This window comes from Staurois parvus, unplaced genomic scaffold (assembly GCF_062004578.1).
Source record: "Staurois parvus isolate SC_StPar_1 unplaced genomic scaffold, SC_StPar_1.0 ptg000155l, whole genome shotgun sequence".
NCBI lineage: Eukaryota > Metazoa > Chordata > Amphibia > Anura > Ranidae > Staurois > Staurois parvus.
This window is the reverse complement of record NW_028317951.1, coordinates 27,825,288-27,843,886: the sequence shown is the minus strand read 5'-3', so window position 1 is coordinate 27,843,886 and position 18,599 is coordinate 27,825,288. Positions and strand designations below refer to the sequence as shown.

General features: G+C 40.5%; 1 protein-coding gene across 6 annotated transcripts in view; it reads right to left on the bottom strand.

Annotated features, from left to right (window-relative positions):
• Positions 1 to 18,599, bottom strand: part of ATP11B (ATPase phospholipid transporting 11B (putative)) — a 218,702-nt gene that overhangs the window by 110,335 nt on the left and 89,768 nt on the right. For all 6 annotated transcript variants that reach the window (XM_089675574.1, XM_089675572.1, XM_089675573.1 and 3 more), the window contains exons 10-12: positions 14,520 to 14,601; positions 13,433 to 13,583; positions 9,722 to 9,919 (exon numbers count right to left, since the gene is read on the bottom strand). In XM_089675574.1, the coding sequence (XP_089531700.1) occupies positions 9,722 to 9,919; positions 13,433 to 13,583; positions 14,520 to 14,601 (431 nt within the window). The remainder of the gene's footprint in view (positions 1 to 9,721; positions 9,920 to 13,432; positions 13,584 to 14,519; positions 14,602 to 18,599) is intronic.

Sequence of the window (18,599 nt, the reverse complement as noted above, 5' to 3'; positions counted from 1 at the left end):
TTTTTCCCGGCACATGGGATGTACTCAAGGTTGGATTACATAATGATAGAACATAGATACTTGGAATCCCTGGTAAATTCTAAGATTGGAGTAATATCATTAATCAGATAATGCACCTGTTATAGTGAAATTAAAATGAAGGAAGAAAATAGAAGTAATGCGTGGAAATTAAATGAAACACTAATTCAAGACCCAGAGGTGGAGATAAGATTAGGGAAAGAGATTGAGCAATTCTTTATGCTCAATGAAATAGAAGGGATATCTCTGGCGACAATCTGGGAAGCTCATAAGGCGTATAACAGGGGCATTTTGATCTCGATAGGAGCTCAAAAAAAGAAAGAATGGGAGAAGAAAATAAAATTGCTAACTAAAGAATTACATGATTTATAACAACTACATAAAAAGAAAATAGATGTAGGGACACAACAGAAGATAATTTTGAGGCGAGAGGAAATGAAAGACATCATGGAACAAGATACTAGAAGAGTTTTCAATAGAGTGGATAAAGAAAGGTATCAGTGGGGAAATAAACCAGGAAAATATCTGATGAGAAGAGTAAGAGAGAGGAATTCAAGGAATTATACAAAAAAAAATAAAAGATGAAAATGGTGAAATGGTTTATTCAACCACTAATATAGCTAAAACGTTCCAAAAATATAGTAAGTTATATGATTAAAAACCCAGTAATCCGAAAGAATCAGAGGGGGAAAGAAAGAGGCTGCAATATTTAAAAGAAGCGGGATTGCCCAGGATAGAGGAAGAGAGATTGTTAGCATTGGAAAAATTAAGAATGAAGAAATAAGTAAGGTACTGAGAAGTACAGCAACAGGAAAAAGCCCGGGACCAGATGGTTTTACGTTGAGATATTACATGAGCTTATGCCTAAATTATGTAGAGTCTCTGCAGGCAAATATCACAGTTATACCAAAGGAGGGAAAGGACCCCTCCCAATGTTCTAGTTATAGGCCAATATCACTCTTAAATATAGATACAAAACTATTTGCAAAGGTTTTAGCAAACAGGATGAAGGATTTGATGGCGTATTGGATACATATCAATAAAGTAGGATTTGCAGCAGGGAGGGAGGGAAGAGACAATGGATTAGGATCATATCTCCTTTTGCAAAAAAGAAAGAGGGGTTCGGCGTTGATAATGTCGACTGATGCTGAAGAAGCCTTTGACAGGGTAGATTGGAAGTTCATGATGAGCACACTAGAAGCTTTGGGTATTGGATATAAGATGATGCAGTGGATAAAAAAAAAATTGTATAGCTTTCCTTCAGCTGCAGTGAAGGTTAATGGTTCATTATCACAATTCTTCAAAATGTATAACGGAACAAGGCACGGTTGCCCTTTGTCACCACTACTTTTTGTTATCTCACTGGAACCACTTCTGGCGACCGTCTGAAAGTCTTTAGATGTAAAAGGAGTTATGATTGGGGACAAAGAACATAAGGTTATGCAGATGACATGTTATCCTATGTCACAAACCCTAGAGTAACGTTACCCAATCTAATGAAAATTTTTAAATACTATGGCGAACTATCAAATTTGAAGATCAATCCCTCAAAATCAGAGACATTAAATATTTCAGTCTCAAAGCTAGAAAAACAGAAACTTGCAGGAAGCCTTTCCTTTTTGTTCAGAGAGAAAGAAAATTAAATTATTTAGGAGTAAAGCTCACTCCCTCTTGGAAAAATCTTTACCAAATAAACTACCGTATTTTCCGGCGTATAAGACGACTGGGCGTATAAGACGGCCCCCTACTTTTCCTGTTAAAATATAGGGTTTGAGCTATACTCGCCGTATAAGACTACCCCTCTTCCAACGCACACCAAATAAAAATGAAAAAACATCAGATTTGATTTCAATATGGTATGCTATTTCAGTATGGTATTCCAATGATGGGGTGCTATTCCTCCCACTGACACCAATGATGAGGCACTACTCCTCCCACTGACACCAATGATGGGGCACTATTTCATCCACTGACACCAATGATGGGGCACTATTCCTCCCACTGATACCAATGATAGGACACTATTCCTCCCACTGACACCAATGATGGTGCCCCATCATCAGTGTCAGTGTGTGAGGAATAGTGCCCCATCATTAGTCAGTGGGAGGAATAGTGCCCCATCATTAGTCAGTGGGAGGAATAGTGTCCCATCATTGGTGTCAGTGGGAGGAATTGCGCCCCATCATTGGTATCAGTGGGGAGAATAGTGCCCCATCATTGGTGTCAGTGGGGAGAATAGTGCCCCATCATTGGTGTCAGTGGGGGAGGAATAGTGCCCCATCATTGGAGTCAGTGGGGAGGAGAAGTAGTGCCCCATCATTGGAGTCAGTGGGGAGGAGAAGTAGTGCCCCATCATTGGTGTCAGTGGGAGGAATAGTTCCCCATCATTGGTATCAGTGGGAGGAATAGTGCCCCATCATTGGTGTCAGTGGGGGAGGAATAGTGCCCCATCATTGGTGTCAGTGGGGGAGGAATAGTGCCCCATCATTGGTGTCAGTGGGGGAGGAATAGTGCCCCATCATTGGTGTCAGTGGGGGAGGAATAGTGCCCCATCATTGGTGTCAGTGGGGGAGGAATAGTGCCCCATCATTGGTGTCAGTGGGGGAGGAATAGTGCCCCATCATTGGTGTCAGTGGGGGAGGAATAGTGCCCCATCATTGGTATCAGTGGGGAGAATAGTGCCCCATCATTGGTGTCAGTGGGGAGGAGGAATAGTACCCCATCATTGGTATCAGTGGGGAGAATAGTGCCCCATCATTGGTGTCAGTGGGGGAGGAACAGTGCCTCATCGTTGGTGTCAGTGGGGGAGGAACAGTGCCTCATCGTTGGTGTCAGTGGGGGAGGAACAGTGCCTCATCGTGGTGTCAGTGGGGGAGGAACAGTGCCTCATCGTTGGTGTCAGTGTGGAGGAGGAATAGTGCCCCGTCGTTAGTGTCAGTGGGGGAGAGGAGCGGCTGCTCCTTCTTCCAGTTCGGCCGCTCGATTTTCGCGGGCCGCTCGGCTCCGCCTCCTCGCCGGTGATTGGTCGCCTGCGTGCCTTTCCAGTGCTGGCGCCCAATCACCGGTGAGGGTGAGGAGGAGGAGCCGAGCGGCCGCGTGACCATCGAGCGGCCGAACTGAAAGAATGAGCAGCTGCGCATCCTGGACCGGATCGTCGTGGGACCGGAGCCAGGTAAGGTACAGCAGCCCCTCTGCCCACCCCTGTACTTAGTGTCCGTTGGAGGAGGGGGGGGGGGGGGGCGGCGCCGCGCCGCCCCTCAAAAAAGTGCCGCCCTGACCCGGCTTGCACCGGCGTATAAGACGACCCCCGACTTTTCAGAAGATTTTCAGGGGTTGAAAAGTCGTCTTATACGCCGGAAAATACGGTATATCTCACTTGTAAATGAAGTTAAAGAAGAACTGAGGAAAATGTCTGTAGGGGTACTCTCATGGTTGGGCCGCATAAGTATTATAAAAACGGTTATAGATCCGAAAATCCTGTATAAGTTCCATATGCTTTGAATATATTTACCGGAGTCCTTCTTTAAGACCATAAGAAAAATAAGTAAATTAATTTGGTCAAATAAAAACCAAGGGTTAATTTCGAAGTATTATCCAGAGATAAGGTTAATGGTGGTTTAGGCGTGCAGGATTATAAGAGGTATTATTACGCTGTACTGATTTCACGAATGATTGAGTGGATTTACAATACAATGAAGAAGATATGGGTAAAAATAGAAAATACACTAAGTGGGTCACAGTTAGACAAGATAATATGGCTTCCACAACAATACCAAACTTTTACGGAAAACAAATATTTTAACACGGAATGTTTTAAGAGAATGGGATAGATTACATAAGCGAATGAGATGGGAATATAATTGACTATTAATTCCACTGGAGGGAACAGATTTTTTTCCCACCAGGACAGGAAGACGTTGCAGGTAACTGGATAAAAAATAAAACTGCACGTTTGAAGGATATCATGGAAAAGGGGAGTTGCTTTCTTTTTTAGAATTAAAGGATAAGAGGGATGTTTTTTAGGTTAGATGTGTGGCGGTACCACCAACTGAGGCATTTTGTATCAGCTCTTCTGCAACCATTAAGTACGGTGGACAGTATGTATCCTCTGGAAAGATCGTTTAGTCAGGAGACGAAATGTAAACATACAACTTCTTGTATTTATAAGATTCTTACTAATATTGCAGGAGCTGTCTGTCCGCCGTACCTTGAGAAATGGGAAAAAGAGCTTGGAACAAAACTAGAGGCGCATGATAAGAAGAAAATATGTAAATTGGCCCATAGTGCTGTAAATTTGAATATAGTAGAAATGAACTATTAAGTAAGATGGTACTGTACACCGATTGTAGCACATAAACAACGATCACAAAATTCACTGATATGTTGGAGGGGATGTGGGTTTGAAGGAACCATGGCACATATATGGTGGGATTGCCCTAATATCCAAGAGTTTTGGTAAGGAATTATTCAACAATTTCAGGTGATAACAGAAACAAGAATACCAAATAACCCTTGGTTGTGTATATTTCATAAAGGACACTTCACGGTGAAGCAATATAAGAATACGTTAAAATTTCACTTAATGGATGCAGCTAAAGGGTTGATTCTGAAACCCCTATAATAAAAGATTGGTTTAGCAGAGTGGAATATGTGTATAGGATGGAGGAACTTTACCATATTGGAGAAGATAAAACCAAAGAATTTAGAAAAACGTGGGAGGAGTGGATAATTTATAAAACAACTAAGAGTTATGCAGAATTGAAAGGAATGTAAAGGAAAGAGAAAGGAGAAGAAAGAAGAAGGAAGATGAAAGAGAAGGGGAAGTCTGCGGTAAATGAAGGAATGAGGTTAATTGAGGGTTAATTTGAGCCGCCTGGCCAAAATAAGTGATCGAGGGAGAAGGGTCTTAGCCAGGGAGGTAACCAAGCACCCGATGGTCACTCTGAAAGAGCTCCAGCACTTCTCTGTGGAGAAAGGAGAACCTTACAGAAGAACAACCATCTCTGCAGCACTCCACCAATTAGGCCTGTATGGTAGAGTGGCCTGACAGCAGTCACTCCTCAGTAAAAAGCAAATGGCAGCCCACATGGAGTTTGCTGAAAGGCACCTGAGGGACTCTCAGACCATGAGAAACAAAACTTCCTGGTCTGATGATACAAAGATTGAACTCTTTGGCCTGAAAGACAAGCATCATCTCTGGAGGAAACCAGGCACCGCTCACCACCTGGCTAAAACCTTCCCTACAGTGAAGCATGGTGGTGGCAACATCATGCTGCGGGGATGTTTGTCAGCGGCAGGAACTGGGAGACTAGTCAGGATTGAAGGAAAGATGAAAGCAGCAATGTACAGAGACATCCTTGATGAAAACCTGTTCCAGAGCGCTCTGGACCTTAGACTGGGGCGACAACTCATCTTTCGACAGAAAAACGACCCTAAGCACACAGCCCACATAACAAAGGAGTGGCTATGGGCCAACTCTGTGAATGCCCTGGAGTGGTGGAGTGGCCCAGCCAGAGCCCAGACTTGAACATCTCTGGAGAGATCTTAAAATGGCTCTGCAACGACACTCCCCATCCAACCTGACGGAGCCTAAGAGGTACTGCAAAGAAGAATGGGAGAAATTGCCCAAAAATAGGTGTGTCAAGCTTGTAGCATCATACTCAAAATTATTTGAGGCTGTAATTGGTGCTAAAGGTGCTTCAACAAAGCATTAAACAATGGCTGTGAATACCTATGTACGTGTTTTTTTTTTTTTTTAATTTTAATAAATTGCAAAGATTTCAAAATGAACTTCTTTCACATTGTCATTATGGGGTATTGTTTGCAGAATGTTGTAGAAAAAAATGAATGTAATCCATTTTGGAATAAGGCTGTAACATAACAAAATGTGGCAAAAGTTAAGCGCTGTGAATACTTTCTGGTTGCACTGTATGTAAGCCAGACAAGGTATTTATAGGATATCTTAATCCAACAAAGGGTCCTGGTAAATAATGGAGAAAACATTGTAACAAAAACACACTTTAAAAGTACAGACAGGAATGGGTACATTCCTATAGATAGTTGCCATCATCCCACTTGGTTGAATAATATTCCAAGGGGCCAGTTTCTGAGACTTAGAAGGAACTGCACTAATATATCGGATTATCACGATCAGGTGGGAGTGCTTAGAACCAGATTCATTGAAAAAGGTTATGAATCGAAAAATCTGGATCGGATTATTCAGGAAGTGGGGCTTCTTGACAGGATAGGGCTGCTCACTATGGAAAAAACGGTGAGACCTGAGAAATTTTGCCCGTTTATCACAAACTTTTCGATTCAGTACAAGGAGGTTTCTAAGATTATTAGAAAAAATTGGCCTATCTTGAAAGGTGACCCAGTGTTGGGGGAAGCTCTTCCTGAGCAGCCTGAAATTACGTTTAGAAAAGCACCCCCACTAAGACTCTCTATAGCCCCTAACGTTGTGGACCCACCTACAAGCATGTCCTCAGCATTTGGGCTGAAGGGTTTCTATCCTTGTAATAGGTGTGTGGCTTGTAGGTTCAATGGTATACACAAAACTAGAGTGAAAGATTTTGAATCTAGTGTCACTGGAAAGAAATATACAATTAACCCAATGATTACATGTAATACAACACATACTGTGTATCTCCTACAATGCTCTTGCAATTACCAATATGTAGGTAGAACAACGAGGCGTTTGAGGGATCGTCTTAGAGAACATTATAACAATATCAAGAAAGGATTCAAAGACCATTCATTGTCTAGGCATTTCAGAGATCATCACGCTATGGATCCCTCAACTTTGAGATTCACTGCAATCGATAGGATTGCGCAACGTTGGAGGGGTGGGCATAAGCGGAGAGCGGTGTCTCAACTTGAGACTAAATGGATAGTGGAACTCAGATCTTTGCAACCCCAGGGCCTCAATGTGGAACTAGACATTAATTGTTTCATTGACAATAGTTAATTGTACTATGTATATACTCTTTTGATTATCCATTATATTTTTAAAAAATATTGGGGTTTTATTATTTTTATCAAATATAGAGTCCCGTCTTTTAGTGTGTTATATATAATTTTAAATATATTTTTGATATATTGACATACTAATATTTATCTATTCCTATGTGCCATATTTTTGATTTTGAATAAGAAGGGGTTGGTTTATATTTAGGTTTTAAATAATTTTAAATTTTTATTATCTCAACAGATTTAGGTCCTTTTAGATTTTTTGCAATATTTTATGTGATCTTAAGGGACATGTGAATCTACATATAACTATTGTACATATTTTATCTATTTATGAATTTTCCGCATTTGTACTAGTAATGAGTTGTGCATGGTGATTGGTAGCTGATTATGCTGCATTGCTAATTTCATGTACATATACTGTTTTATTTGTTTTTAATTGAGTTGAGCAATGCAGGGTATCCTATATATAATGAGCAGATGGGCTACAACAAAATGAAGCTCTTGGGGTTGTATGGGGTTAATATGATGTATTGTACCCAATGAACTTCCGGTTTGTCTCCCAGCTCTATACTAGTGAATGGAGCTGTGTTAGTTCTCTTTATATACACAGCAGTTGACGTTCCCGCGCATGCGCATTAGGTGCCGTCGTGGTCGGCGGGTGACGTCATCGGCGCATGCGCGCTGGCTCGTAGTGGCGTGCGGTGCTCAATGCGCATGCGCGATCACGTTTATTTTAGCAGGCGTCCCGGGTTATGAGTCACCCCTTTGATAACGAGCGTGTTCAGCTCGAAACATGTTAGGGGACTCGCCCAGCTGACGCCATTACACACCAGGGAGCCCTAGATCACCAGGGAGGTTGACACCTGACCTGGCTATTTGCTCATGTGAGTTATATACCTTCTTTTTTGGAAATTTCTAATAAAGACATACTTCACCATCATATCGTTTTTGCTTTATGACTCATTCATTTGCGAGTCATGAAAGGTGGACCACCATAGGAGAAGTATATACTGGGAGGCTGGACGCCGTTGGACCTATCTAATGAGCTGGATGGGATCCCAGAGTGTGTGCTGATATCTCCTCCTAGTAACCGGATGCTGTCTGCAATGTGAACCAGGCTCTTCTGCCCACTGACGATACACCAGAGTATATGCATACAACGCCTTGTTTGTATGCCCTTGTGGTAAGCGCATTATTTTGTTGGTTTCTTCAGGATTGCACATTGATGCCTTGCTGTTATGAACATTTTTTTACTCTAACTGGTTTGGTTCTACTATCACATTTGGAATCTGAACTGGCTACCAGCATCATAACTTCATTTATACGGAACTACTGGGAACTTAGTTCTCTACATTCAATTTTTGTTTAGCGCTGCATACCCTGTCTGCATGGAATACTGTACATAAATGACATTTATGTCCTTTTTTAACACAGATAGAGCTTTCTTTTGGCGGTATTTGATCACCTGTGTGTTTTTTATTTTTCACGCTATAAACAAAAAAGGACCAAAAATTTTTTTTAAAAACTATATTTTCTCATTTCTGTCATAAAAAATATCCAAACAAAACCTCAAATTTTGTCATAAATTTAGGCCAAAATGTATTCTGCTACATTATTTTGGTAAAAAAAAAAAAAATCCCAATAAGTATATACTGATTGCTTTGTGTTGAAAGTTACAGCATTTACAAACTATATAGATATTGAAAATTTGCCAAAAAGTCTCTCACATATGGTACCCCATATGTGGGATACATACTTCCATACTCGAGAAAAGTAGCAGAATGTATTTTGAGGATTAATTCCACATATACCCAAGGCATGAATGAGCAATAAATAAACTGACAATTTTGTGTAAAAAAAAAATAAATTATTTTGTCATTTTCCAAAAATTTGTGGTAAAAAAATAAATTCTTCTATTGACTCAACATGCCTCTCAGCAAATAGTTTGGGGTGTCTACTTTCCAAAAAAGGGGTAATTTTGGGGGGTGGGGGCATTTTATACCACGCATCATTCACTCTTCTAACCACCTGAAGACCAAGCCTTTTCTGACATTTGCTGTTCACATGAAAAAAAATCAGTATTTTTTGCTAGGAGATTACTTTGAACCCCCCAAAATTATATTTTTTTTAAAGCAGACACCCTGGTAAATAAAATGGTGGGTGCTGCAATTTTTAATGTCACATAGTACTCGCGCAGAGATTTTTCAAACGCAAATTTACAAAAAAATACACTTTTTTTTACTTTTAATGCACAAAAACACAATATATTGGCCGATGGTGACAAACTGCATACATTTTTAATATCCATAGGCAACGCTTTAAAAACCTGTACAAGATACCATTTTAGATTTACAGAGGAGGTCCAGCACTAGAATTACTGCCCTTGATCTGACGTTCGCGGCGATACCTCACATGCATGGTGCAACTTCTGTTTACATACTGGTACAGGGTCCACGCTCGTTATGAATCATATTGATTCACAACAGCTTCACCTGGTCCCGAATACTGGTCACAGGTCTTTGGGAAGTTAGTGTGGAAATCATTAGTGAGAATTTGAGTGCAAAGGCGATAAAAAGTGATCTAGTCTTTATATATATAAAAAAACAAAAAAACACCCTAAATTGTTTAAAGCCTTTCTGATGGTTATGAAGAGCATGACGTTTAATCAACAATAATGAAACTTCTGTCTCAAAATTGCATACAGCTTTTCATTTGCAAACTGCCACATTACCTGTCCCAGCTCTTCGTTCAGGTCAGAAGTGTTCACTTGAGCTCTCTGATCACTTTCTTCATGGTAAAGATCAAGGTCCCAACCAATAAAAAAGGAACCAAGGAATTTCTGCATCTCCACCGTTACATACAATGAAATAGGGATGATAAAATTGTAAAGAACCAGGAATGCCAGGAAATCAGAAATGAACTTTAATATCTGGTGAAAAAAAAGAAATCAATATTAGTGCAAATTGTGGATGAAATAGGGTAGCCTATACTGCATTATGTTTTTATTATTTCCAATAATGTTAATACCCTGGGGTGGATACATTACAGTGTTACTAAACCCAGGACCCTGCAAACACTATATTTGGTCTCCCAGAGTGTACAGAACATGGAAAAGCAATTTTAGTAAATATTAACCGCTAAAAACTTTTTCTCATCAGCAGTATATAGCAGTCTTGTGACTTATCTCAGTGTCCAGCTGAGCACTGGCTAATCTTGTAGGATGAGTTTTCATTCTGCTCTGACTGTCCCATGGGCTGCATAACCCCTGCCCCTGTCTGGATAGAGCAGATTGGCCCTGTGATGACCACATGCACCCTCCAAAAGAAAAAAAAAAGAAAAAACACCTCTACAGCAATATACACTAAACAGAGCATGTGACCCCTAAAGCTCTGTACTATCAGCAGATGGATTGGGGGCAGTAGAAGGGGAGGATCAGAGAACATAGGATCAAACAGCCTTTTTACACAATGCGGAAGATTAAACCCTTATGTTCCACAGTGAGTATAGCAAGCATGCTTTACTGCATTAACAAATTGATTTTACTGTTGTTGGTTTAGCAACATTTAAAACTAGCTACAGAAACATGTTGAAAATCCATAGGCATAACCATGTTAGTGTTATTAACTGTGGGAAAAAGTTCTGTTCAGATAGGCAACTACACTCCGCATTCAGCATCTGTTATTCTGGGGAATGCTTATGTAGCTAGGGTAATAACATACAGTATCTCACGGAAGTGAGTACACCCCTCACATTTTTGTAAATATTTTATTATATCTTTTCATGTGACAACACTAAAGAAATGCTACTTTGCTACAATGTAAAGTATGAGTGTACAGCTTGTATAACAGTGTAAATTTGCTGTCCCATCAAAATAACTCAACACACAGCCATTAATGTCTAAACCGCTGGCAACAAAAGTGAGTACACCCCTAAGTGAAAATGTCCAAATTGGGCCCAATTAGCCATTTTCCCTCCCCGGTGTCATGTGACTCGTTAGTTTTGCAAGGTCTCAGGTGTGAATGGGGAGCAGGTGTGTTAAATTTGGTGTTATCTCTCTCACTCTCTCATACTGGTCACTGGAAGTTTAACATGGCACTTCATGGCAAAGAACTCTGATGATCTGAAAAAAAGAATTGTTTCTCTACATAAAGATGGCCTAAACTATAAGAAGATTGCCAAGGCCCTGAAACTGAGCAGCAGCACGGTGGCCAAGACCATACAGTGGTTTATCAGGACAGGTTCCACTCAGAACAGGCCTCGTCATTGCAAACCAAAGAAGCTGAGTGTACGTACTCAGCGTCATGTCCAGAGGTTGTCTTTGGGAAATAGTCGTATAAGTGCTGCCAGCATTGCTGCAGAGGTTGGAGGGGTGGGGGGGTCAGCCTGTCAGTGCTCAGACTGTACACCGCACACTGCATCAAATTGGTCTGCATGGCTGTTGCCCCAGAAGGAAGCCTCTTCTAAAGATGATGCACAAGAAAGCCCGCAGTTTGCTGAAGACAAGCAGACTAAGGACATGGATTACTGGAACCATGTCCTGTGGTCTGATGAGACCAAGATAAACTTATTTGGTTCAGATGGTGTCAGGTGTGTGTGTGGTGGCAACCAGGTGAGGAGTACAAAGACAAGGGTGTCTTGCCTAAAGGCAAGCATGGTGGTGGGAGTGTCATGGTCTGGGGCTGCATGAGTGCTGCCAGCACTGAGGAGCTACAGTTCATTGAGGGAACCATGAATGCCAACATGTACTGTGACAAGCAAAGCATGATCCCCTCCCTTCGGAGACTGGGCCGCAGGGCAGTATTCCAACATGATAACGACCCCAAACACACCTCTAAGAGGACCATTGCCTTGCTAAAGAAGCTGGGGGTAAAAGGTGATGGACTGGCCAAGCATGTCTCCAGACCTAAACCCCATTGAGCATCTGTGGGGCATCCTCAAAACGGAAGGTGGAGAAGCGCAAGGTCTCTAACATCTACCAGCTCCACGATGTCGTCATGGAGGAGTGGAAGAGAACTCCAGTGGCAACCTGTGAAGCTCTCGTGATCTCCATGCCCAAGAAAGTTAAGGCAGTGCTGGAAAATAATGGTGGCCACACAAAACATTGACACTTTGGGCCCCATTTGCACATTTTCACCTAGGGGTGTACTCACTTTTGTTGCTAGCGGTTTAGACATTAATAGCTGTGTGTTGAGTTACTTTGAGGGGACAGCAAATTTACACAGTTATACAAGCTGTACACTCACTACTTTACATTGTAGCAAAGTGTAATTTCTGCAGTGTCATCTTCTGTGAGACACTGTATGTACATACAAAGAGCTTGCTTGTTGCTCACTAGTCAGTGTGCGCTGGCAGAGTTAAAGGAAGTACTGATACCCTAATACAGGGTTTCTCAACCAGGGTTCCATGGAAGCCTAGGCTTCCTCCAGAGGTTGCTAGGGGTTCCTTGAGCAATATCCACCTCTCAGATAGCTAAAAATATCAATGGTATAAGCGGGAACCTATCTATAAGGGGGTAATTCTTCTCAATGACCACAAGTGTAAGGAACATTCTTCCCACTGACCAGCATACTAATGTATCATGAGCTGTAAATTCAGTCATTTTTAGCAGGGGTTCCCGGAGACCAAAAAGTCATTTCAAGGGTTCCTCTGTGTCGAAAAGGTTGAGAAAGGCTGTCCTAATATGATGTGACCATTTCATCTGTTATCAACCTGCAATTAGGTAGCAAAAAAAAAGCTTTTAAATGCTATCAAAACAAAATGTTTCCAGAACAGAAAAATGTCTGCCATCACCCCAATATGTAATACTGCTATGACATAGTTATGCCAGTCAATGAATGCACTAAACACCTGAAGTGCACAAAGACAGTGTATGCAAGTGGAGCTGGTGATCTCGGGATTTAAAAAAAAAAAAAAAAAAAAAAAAACAACCACTGAATGTCCGTGCACCAAAGATTTGTAACCTCAACATAAATCTTGTTTTCTACTCAGAACACTTCTCTGAGAACAAGAATACAAGGTCCAACTGTACACATTCAACACTATATTTGCCTAAGCAACTCAAACAGAAGCCAGCTGCAATTCCTGAACAAAATGCATCTGACCCATAATAGCACTGCGCGAGTCTAGACCACACAGCTACAAAGCTGAAATGAGGCTTGACTTTAATTCACGGACAAGACTGCCATTACTTCTAACCACACATAATTACAAACACACATCCTAATCAGGATGACCAGGGCAGCTAATTGTTTTGTGGGCACTCACAGGGAGTTCAGAATAACGCAGCCTAACATGTAAAACACTACATAACATTTCCACCAGCAGATGCAAGAAAACACTACTGCTCAGCTCTTTATTTGTATATGATGTGGTATACAATATTGCTAGAAGCAAGATATTTTTAGCAATCGTTTACCCAAGAAATGAGAACATTTGTACAAACCTTACTGCTATTCCTGTCGTGGTCAGTTTTTTGGTTGTACCATGGCTCGTCCCATTTTTCTTCTGCTTGCCAGGCGTACTTCAAAATTGTGCTTATAATAGCCTCAAACAGCAGGATGATCAAATATACCAGCAAGAAAGTGTTCATGGACCTACACATTGATCAACAGATAAGAATACTGGAGGAAAATCTATTTGTAAAAACAGATTCTTTTGGGCAAAACATCACTAATTAGGTAATAACCGCTTAACTGAACTTGGATTTGCCAGCAAAAGTATATAAGCATTTGCTATTACTAATCTAGTCTAGTATCTATACACAGTTTTAACAGGATTGTGGCCTGCAAATATGATAAACATATGTGAAATGAGGCATTTGACATAATCCGTAAATAAGGGGGGTGATTTTTATATCCAAGTGGTCTCATAATAGGGTAATACTATTGGATGTCAAGTCTTACTGTGTCCAGATGGTCAAAAGACCCCAAACACACAGTCAAAGCTACAACAGAATGATTTACAATAAAGGACCTCTATATCTTAGAATGGCTGAGCCAAAGACTAAATCCAGTTTCATTAAGGGAACTTTAGTCACACCTAGAGCAAACTGGGAAAAAATCCAGAATTTATACACTCTAACTCAAAGCGGTTATTGCAGTAAAAGGCAGTTCTACCAGTAATAAGCTTCTGTCCTAGGGTGACAAAGCACTTGTGACATACTTTACTGTATCTATGGAGGAGCAGCCTTGTCATTATAGGACAGGACTACAGAACACCACCCTTTCAACTTTTTCATACATAAGATGAAAGTATACTGTAGTCCTCAAAGACGAAATGGGAATGCTGATAACATTGTTTGAGACTTCAGGTGAGTGCACACAAAAAACACAAGAATACTGGATTTTAGGCAAGATTAAATGGTATGTTTTGAACGTGCACAAAATGAACAGGTGACAATTCGCTATCCACTTGGCAGGCCTCAGCAGTGTTAGGTGGGGGTATGGAAGTCACACTAATTGCTATGTAATGATACACTTTCAGAGAGTTGGCATTTTTAGACTTTGAATGAAGATACATTGATACATTACTTCTCCACAGCAGACCGCTTCTGTGATTTACTCTTATAATTTAATGCCATTTTTGCCTCCATTCCAGTGTATACAGCCACTCCTACAAGACAAATGTAAAGCAAACATCCTGAGGAATCACATACCATATGTAGCAATACTATCACAGGTTATTTTACAAACAGCTGTATATGTTATACTAGCAGTTTAGTTGTAGGCACAGCCACAGAAAAATTAAAGCCTTGTCCAAAGAAGAACACCATTTTAAAATCATGTTTACCATAAATCACCTCCCGTCCGGCCGTTGTATATAAACGGCCAGACGGTGGCAGTGCAGGGTCGGGTGGCCGTTTATAAACGGCCTCCCCGCACTCTGCTTGGGCGCGCTCCCTGGGAGCGCGCAGCAACGCGATCCGATGCCCGCTGTGTCCTCAGGACACAGTGGAACACTGATCGTTGTACTGGACCTCTGTGCGAAGTCCCGATCATGTGATCCCTGATTGGCCAATCAGTGATCACAAGCAGAGTAGTAAGCAAGGTGTCACTTCTGACATCATTGATTACTACGTGTGAAATCTGTGAATGATCACAGAAATCACATGGTACAAGGCTATTCACAACAGCCTTGTACCATGTGACAAGCTGTGACCAATCACAGCTCACACAGTAGTTCTCAAAGGCTGCAAGAATGCAGCTAGAGAGAAGGAAAAATGATTGCTTTTACAGCCTTTATGGGTGTAAAAGCAATCAGTGTAAAAAGAAAAAAAAAAATCTTCATCACCATCCACGAGTAGTACAGTGTCACCATGGTGGCACTGCACTGCTAGGGTGACAGTATGTAAAAATAAAATGTTTAAAAATTATAATTTTTGGTTATAAACTAATTTGGGTTATTTATTTTTTTTTTACTAAAAAGATAACGGAATACATTTTGGCCAAGATTTATGATGAAATACTATTTATTTGCAACATTTTTAAAAGAAAAACACTTTTTTTCAAAATTTTTGGACATTTTCATTTACATAGCAAAAAAATTAAAAATACCAGTGGTGAATAAATACCACCAAAATAAAGCTTTATCTGTCTAAAAAATGCTAAAAAATTCATATGGGTACAGTGCTGCAAGACCGCGCAATTGTCAAAGTGTGCTAGCGCTGAAAGCTGAAAATTGGCCTGGAGAGGAAGGGGGTAAAAGTGTCTGGACTGGATGTGGTCAATGACAGCAACTGCTTTTCAGTACAGAACATGCTCTAAACGACATTGTGCCAATTAACAAAGCAGCCAACACAGAGCTCCTATGATATACAACACATCCTACAGGCAAGAACTCCCAGTGCATCATAGCAGCTGAACTTCTTTATGCCAATCAGGGCAGCTCAATTATAACATGATGAAGGAAAACCAGAAACAAGCAGGAACAAAGATTTAAACCCCTATACAGTATGTGTGCATGACAAGGGATACCATAAACACACATTTCTACATGAAAAATGTATAACATTTTCTATACTTGTAGCTGTCGTGTAACCATTTTAAATGACAATCGTGCCTAACCACTTGACTTCCTGTGGATTTACACCCCTTCCTGTCCAGACCATTTTTTTGCAATACGACGCGATGTTCTTTAACTGACAATTGCGCATGGGCATGCAACACTGCACCCAAATAAATTTACGTCCTTTTTTTCCCACAAATAGAGCTTTCTTTCAGTGGTATTTGATCACCTCTGCGGTTCTTATTTTTTGCGCTATAAAAACAAAAAAAAATGGAAACTGACAAAAAAAAAATATATATTTTTATACTTTTTGCTATTAAACATGTCCAGTAAAAATTTAACAAATCAAATTTCGTCATAAATTTAGGCCAGGATTTTTCTTTCAGCAAAGACATGTAGCATAATACATTTTGGCCTAAATTTATGACAATTTGATTTTTTCAATTTTTTTACTGGACATGTTTAATAGCAAAAAGTAAAAAATACTGGGTTTTTTCCTCAAATTGTCAGACTTTTTTTTTTTTAGCGCAAAAAATAAAAAACTGCACTGGTGATCAAATACCACTGAAAGAAAGCTCTATTTGTGGGGAAAAAAGTAACGCAGTGCTGTAACGCAAAAAATGGCCTGGTCAGGAAGGGGAGTAAATCCTCTGGAGGGCAAGTGGTTAAAGTGTATTTTAACCCAAGAACAAAAATGTAATATATTGCTGCTCATCAGACCTTACAATATGTGTGGTGGCTGAACTGTTTTTTTTTTTTCTCACGTGGTGATCCTGTCAATGAAAAAACTCCCTATTTTATTACCTATGAAGCAGCATTATTACCATAGGACAGTATGTTAATGATATAGGCTACCATCCCATCTCCACAACAGAAATGGGAAGTGGTTACTTGGGCATAAAGATAAGACTGCTTGAGATACCACTGCAAAGTGCACAAGACAGCACTGCATTTCTGGCTGGAGATATAGGTTTTTGTTTTTTTTTACAACTAGTGAACTTATATAACAAAATGCTTTTAGTGGTATATTCAAAAAACCAAATAGGCATGCATAAAATAAGTTCGTGTTTGGGTTAACATACACTTAAAAGTGAAGCTGTGAGCCCATGAAGGTTCACTTCAAGATCAGATTGTTGTACCCCTATTCCATTCCAGGCTATTTTTCAGCTTTCAGTACTGTCACACTTTGAATGACAATTACTCAGTCATGCAACGCTGTACCCAAATGAATGTGATATTTTTTGAGAAAGACAGAACTTTCTTTTTGTATTTAACCACCAATCGGTTTTTTAATTTTGACCCTAATGCTAGGCTCACATTGTTCACATTGCGCGGCCCGTGTTTGCGCTGGCACGGCAACAAATTGACTGAAATGGTCTTGTGTGCCTGTTTCCTGTAAAAAAAAGGTGCATGCACCTTTTTCAAAATGTGGCCACAGGGAAATCGCATGGTGCTTTTGGAGAAATCCCACAAAATGACTATAGTTTGGAAAGCAAACACTGCAAGTTATTGAGAGTCTTTTGAAAATGCTGTTTTTGCCAGAAGTTTTTTGAAAATGCGGATAGAAAATAAAAAATGTATTTATTTATGTTTTACACAAAGTTGCCAATATTTCTAACACACAGCATAGGCATACTTAGAATCAAATCCCAAAACAGATTCTGCTATTCCTTCCAAAAGTGGTAATTTTGTGAGTGTTTCAACTGTCCTGGTGCTCCAGGGCACCTCAAAATGTGATCAGTAGTCAGGAAATTAGATGCATAATTTACGCCTTCTAGTAAGCCATTCCACCATTCCTTGGATTTTGGGTCTCTTTATGTGCTTAGACTATGAAAAAGTCTAACACACGTGGAAGTAATATCAGAATGTGTTTTGGGGTGTGATTCTAAGTCTTTCTGAAGACTACAATTGTTGCCACAAGTTTTTGGAAAATGCAGAAAGAAAATTAACTTTTTTTAAACAAGTTGTAAATTTATTAAGATATTTCTTACTCACAGCAAGGGCAGACTTAGAATTACAACCCAAAATACATTCTACTATGCCTCCAGAGTATGGCGATACCACAGGTGTGAGATTTTTACTGTTTGGACTGATAATGTATCAGCCATTGTGTCTCAAGTGTCACACTTCTCAACCAATTGTGTACTGTTATGGTGGTCAAGGAATACAGCTTAGTGAAGTATCACGTACAGCACTCCCCATTCCTATACAAAAAGCCTAGCCTACTGGTACTTGGCTGCCCCCAGGAATGCCAGATTCACTGGCCAGGAAGCACAGAAGGTTGAAGAAAAGAAGAACAAGAGAGTTCCTAAGGTTCTGGGAGGACAGCTGTCCACAGGGGATGGCTGAGACTTGTGTCTCACAGGAACGCAGCCAGTTGTACATGCAGATAGGTCAGTTCAGGGCGTCAGGCAGAAAAATGGTCAGCAAAGAAGCAAATGATAGGTCCAGGCAGCAGGCAGAGATGTGGTCAATAAACAGGATATGGCCAGTACAGGTGGAAGCCAGAGGCCACACTGCACTGCTGTGGGAGTGATCAGGAACACTGTTGCTGGCTGCACTGGTCTGGTGACAGTGGGACATGCGTATAGGTGATCAGGAACACT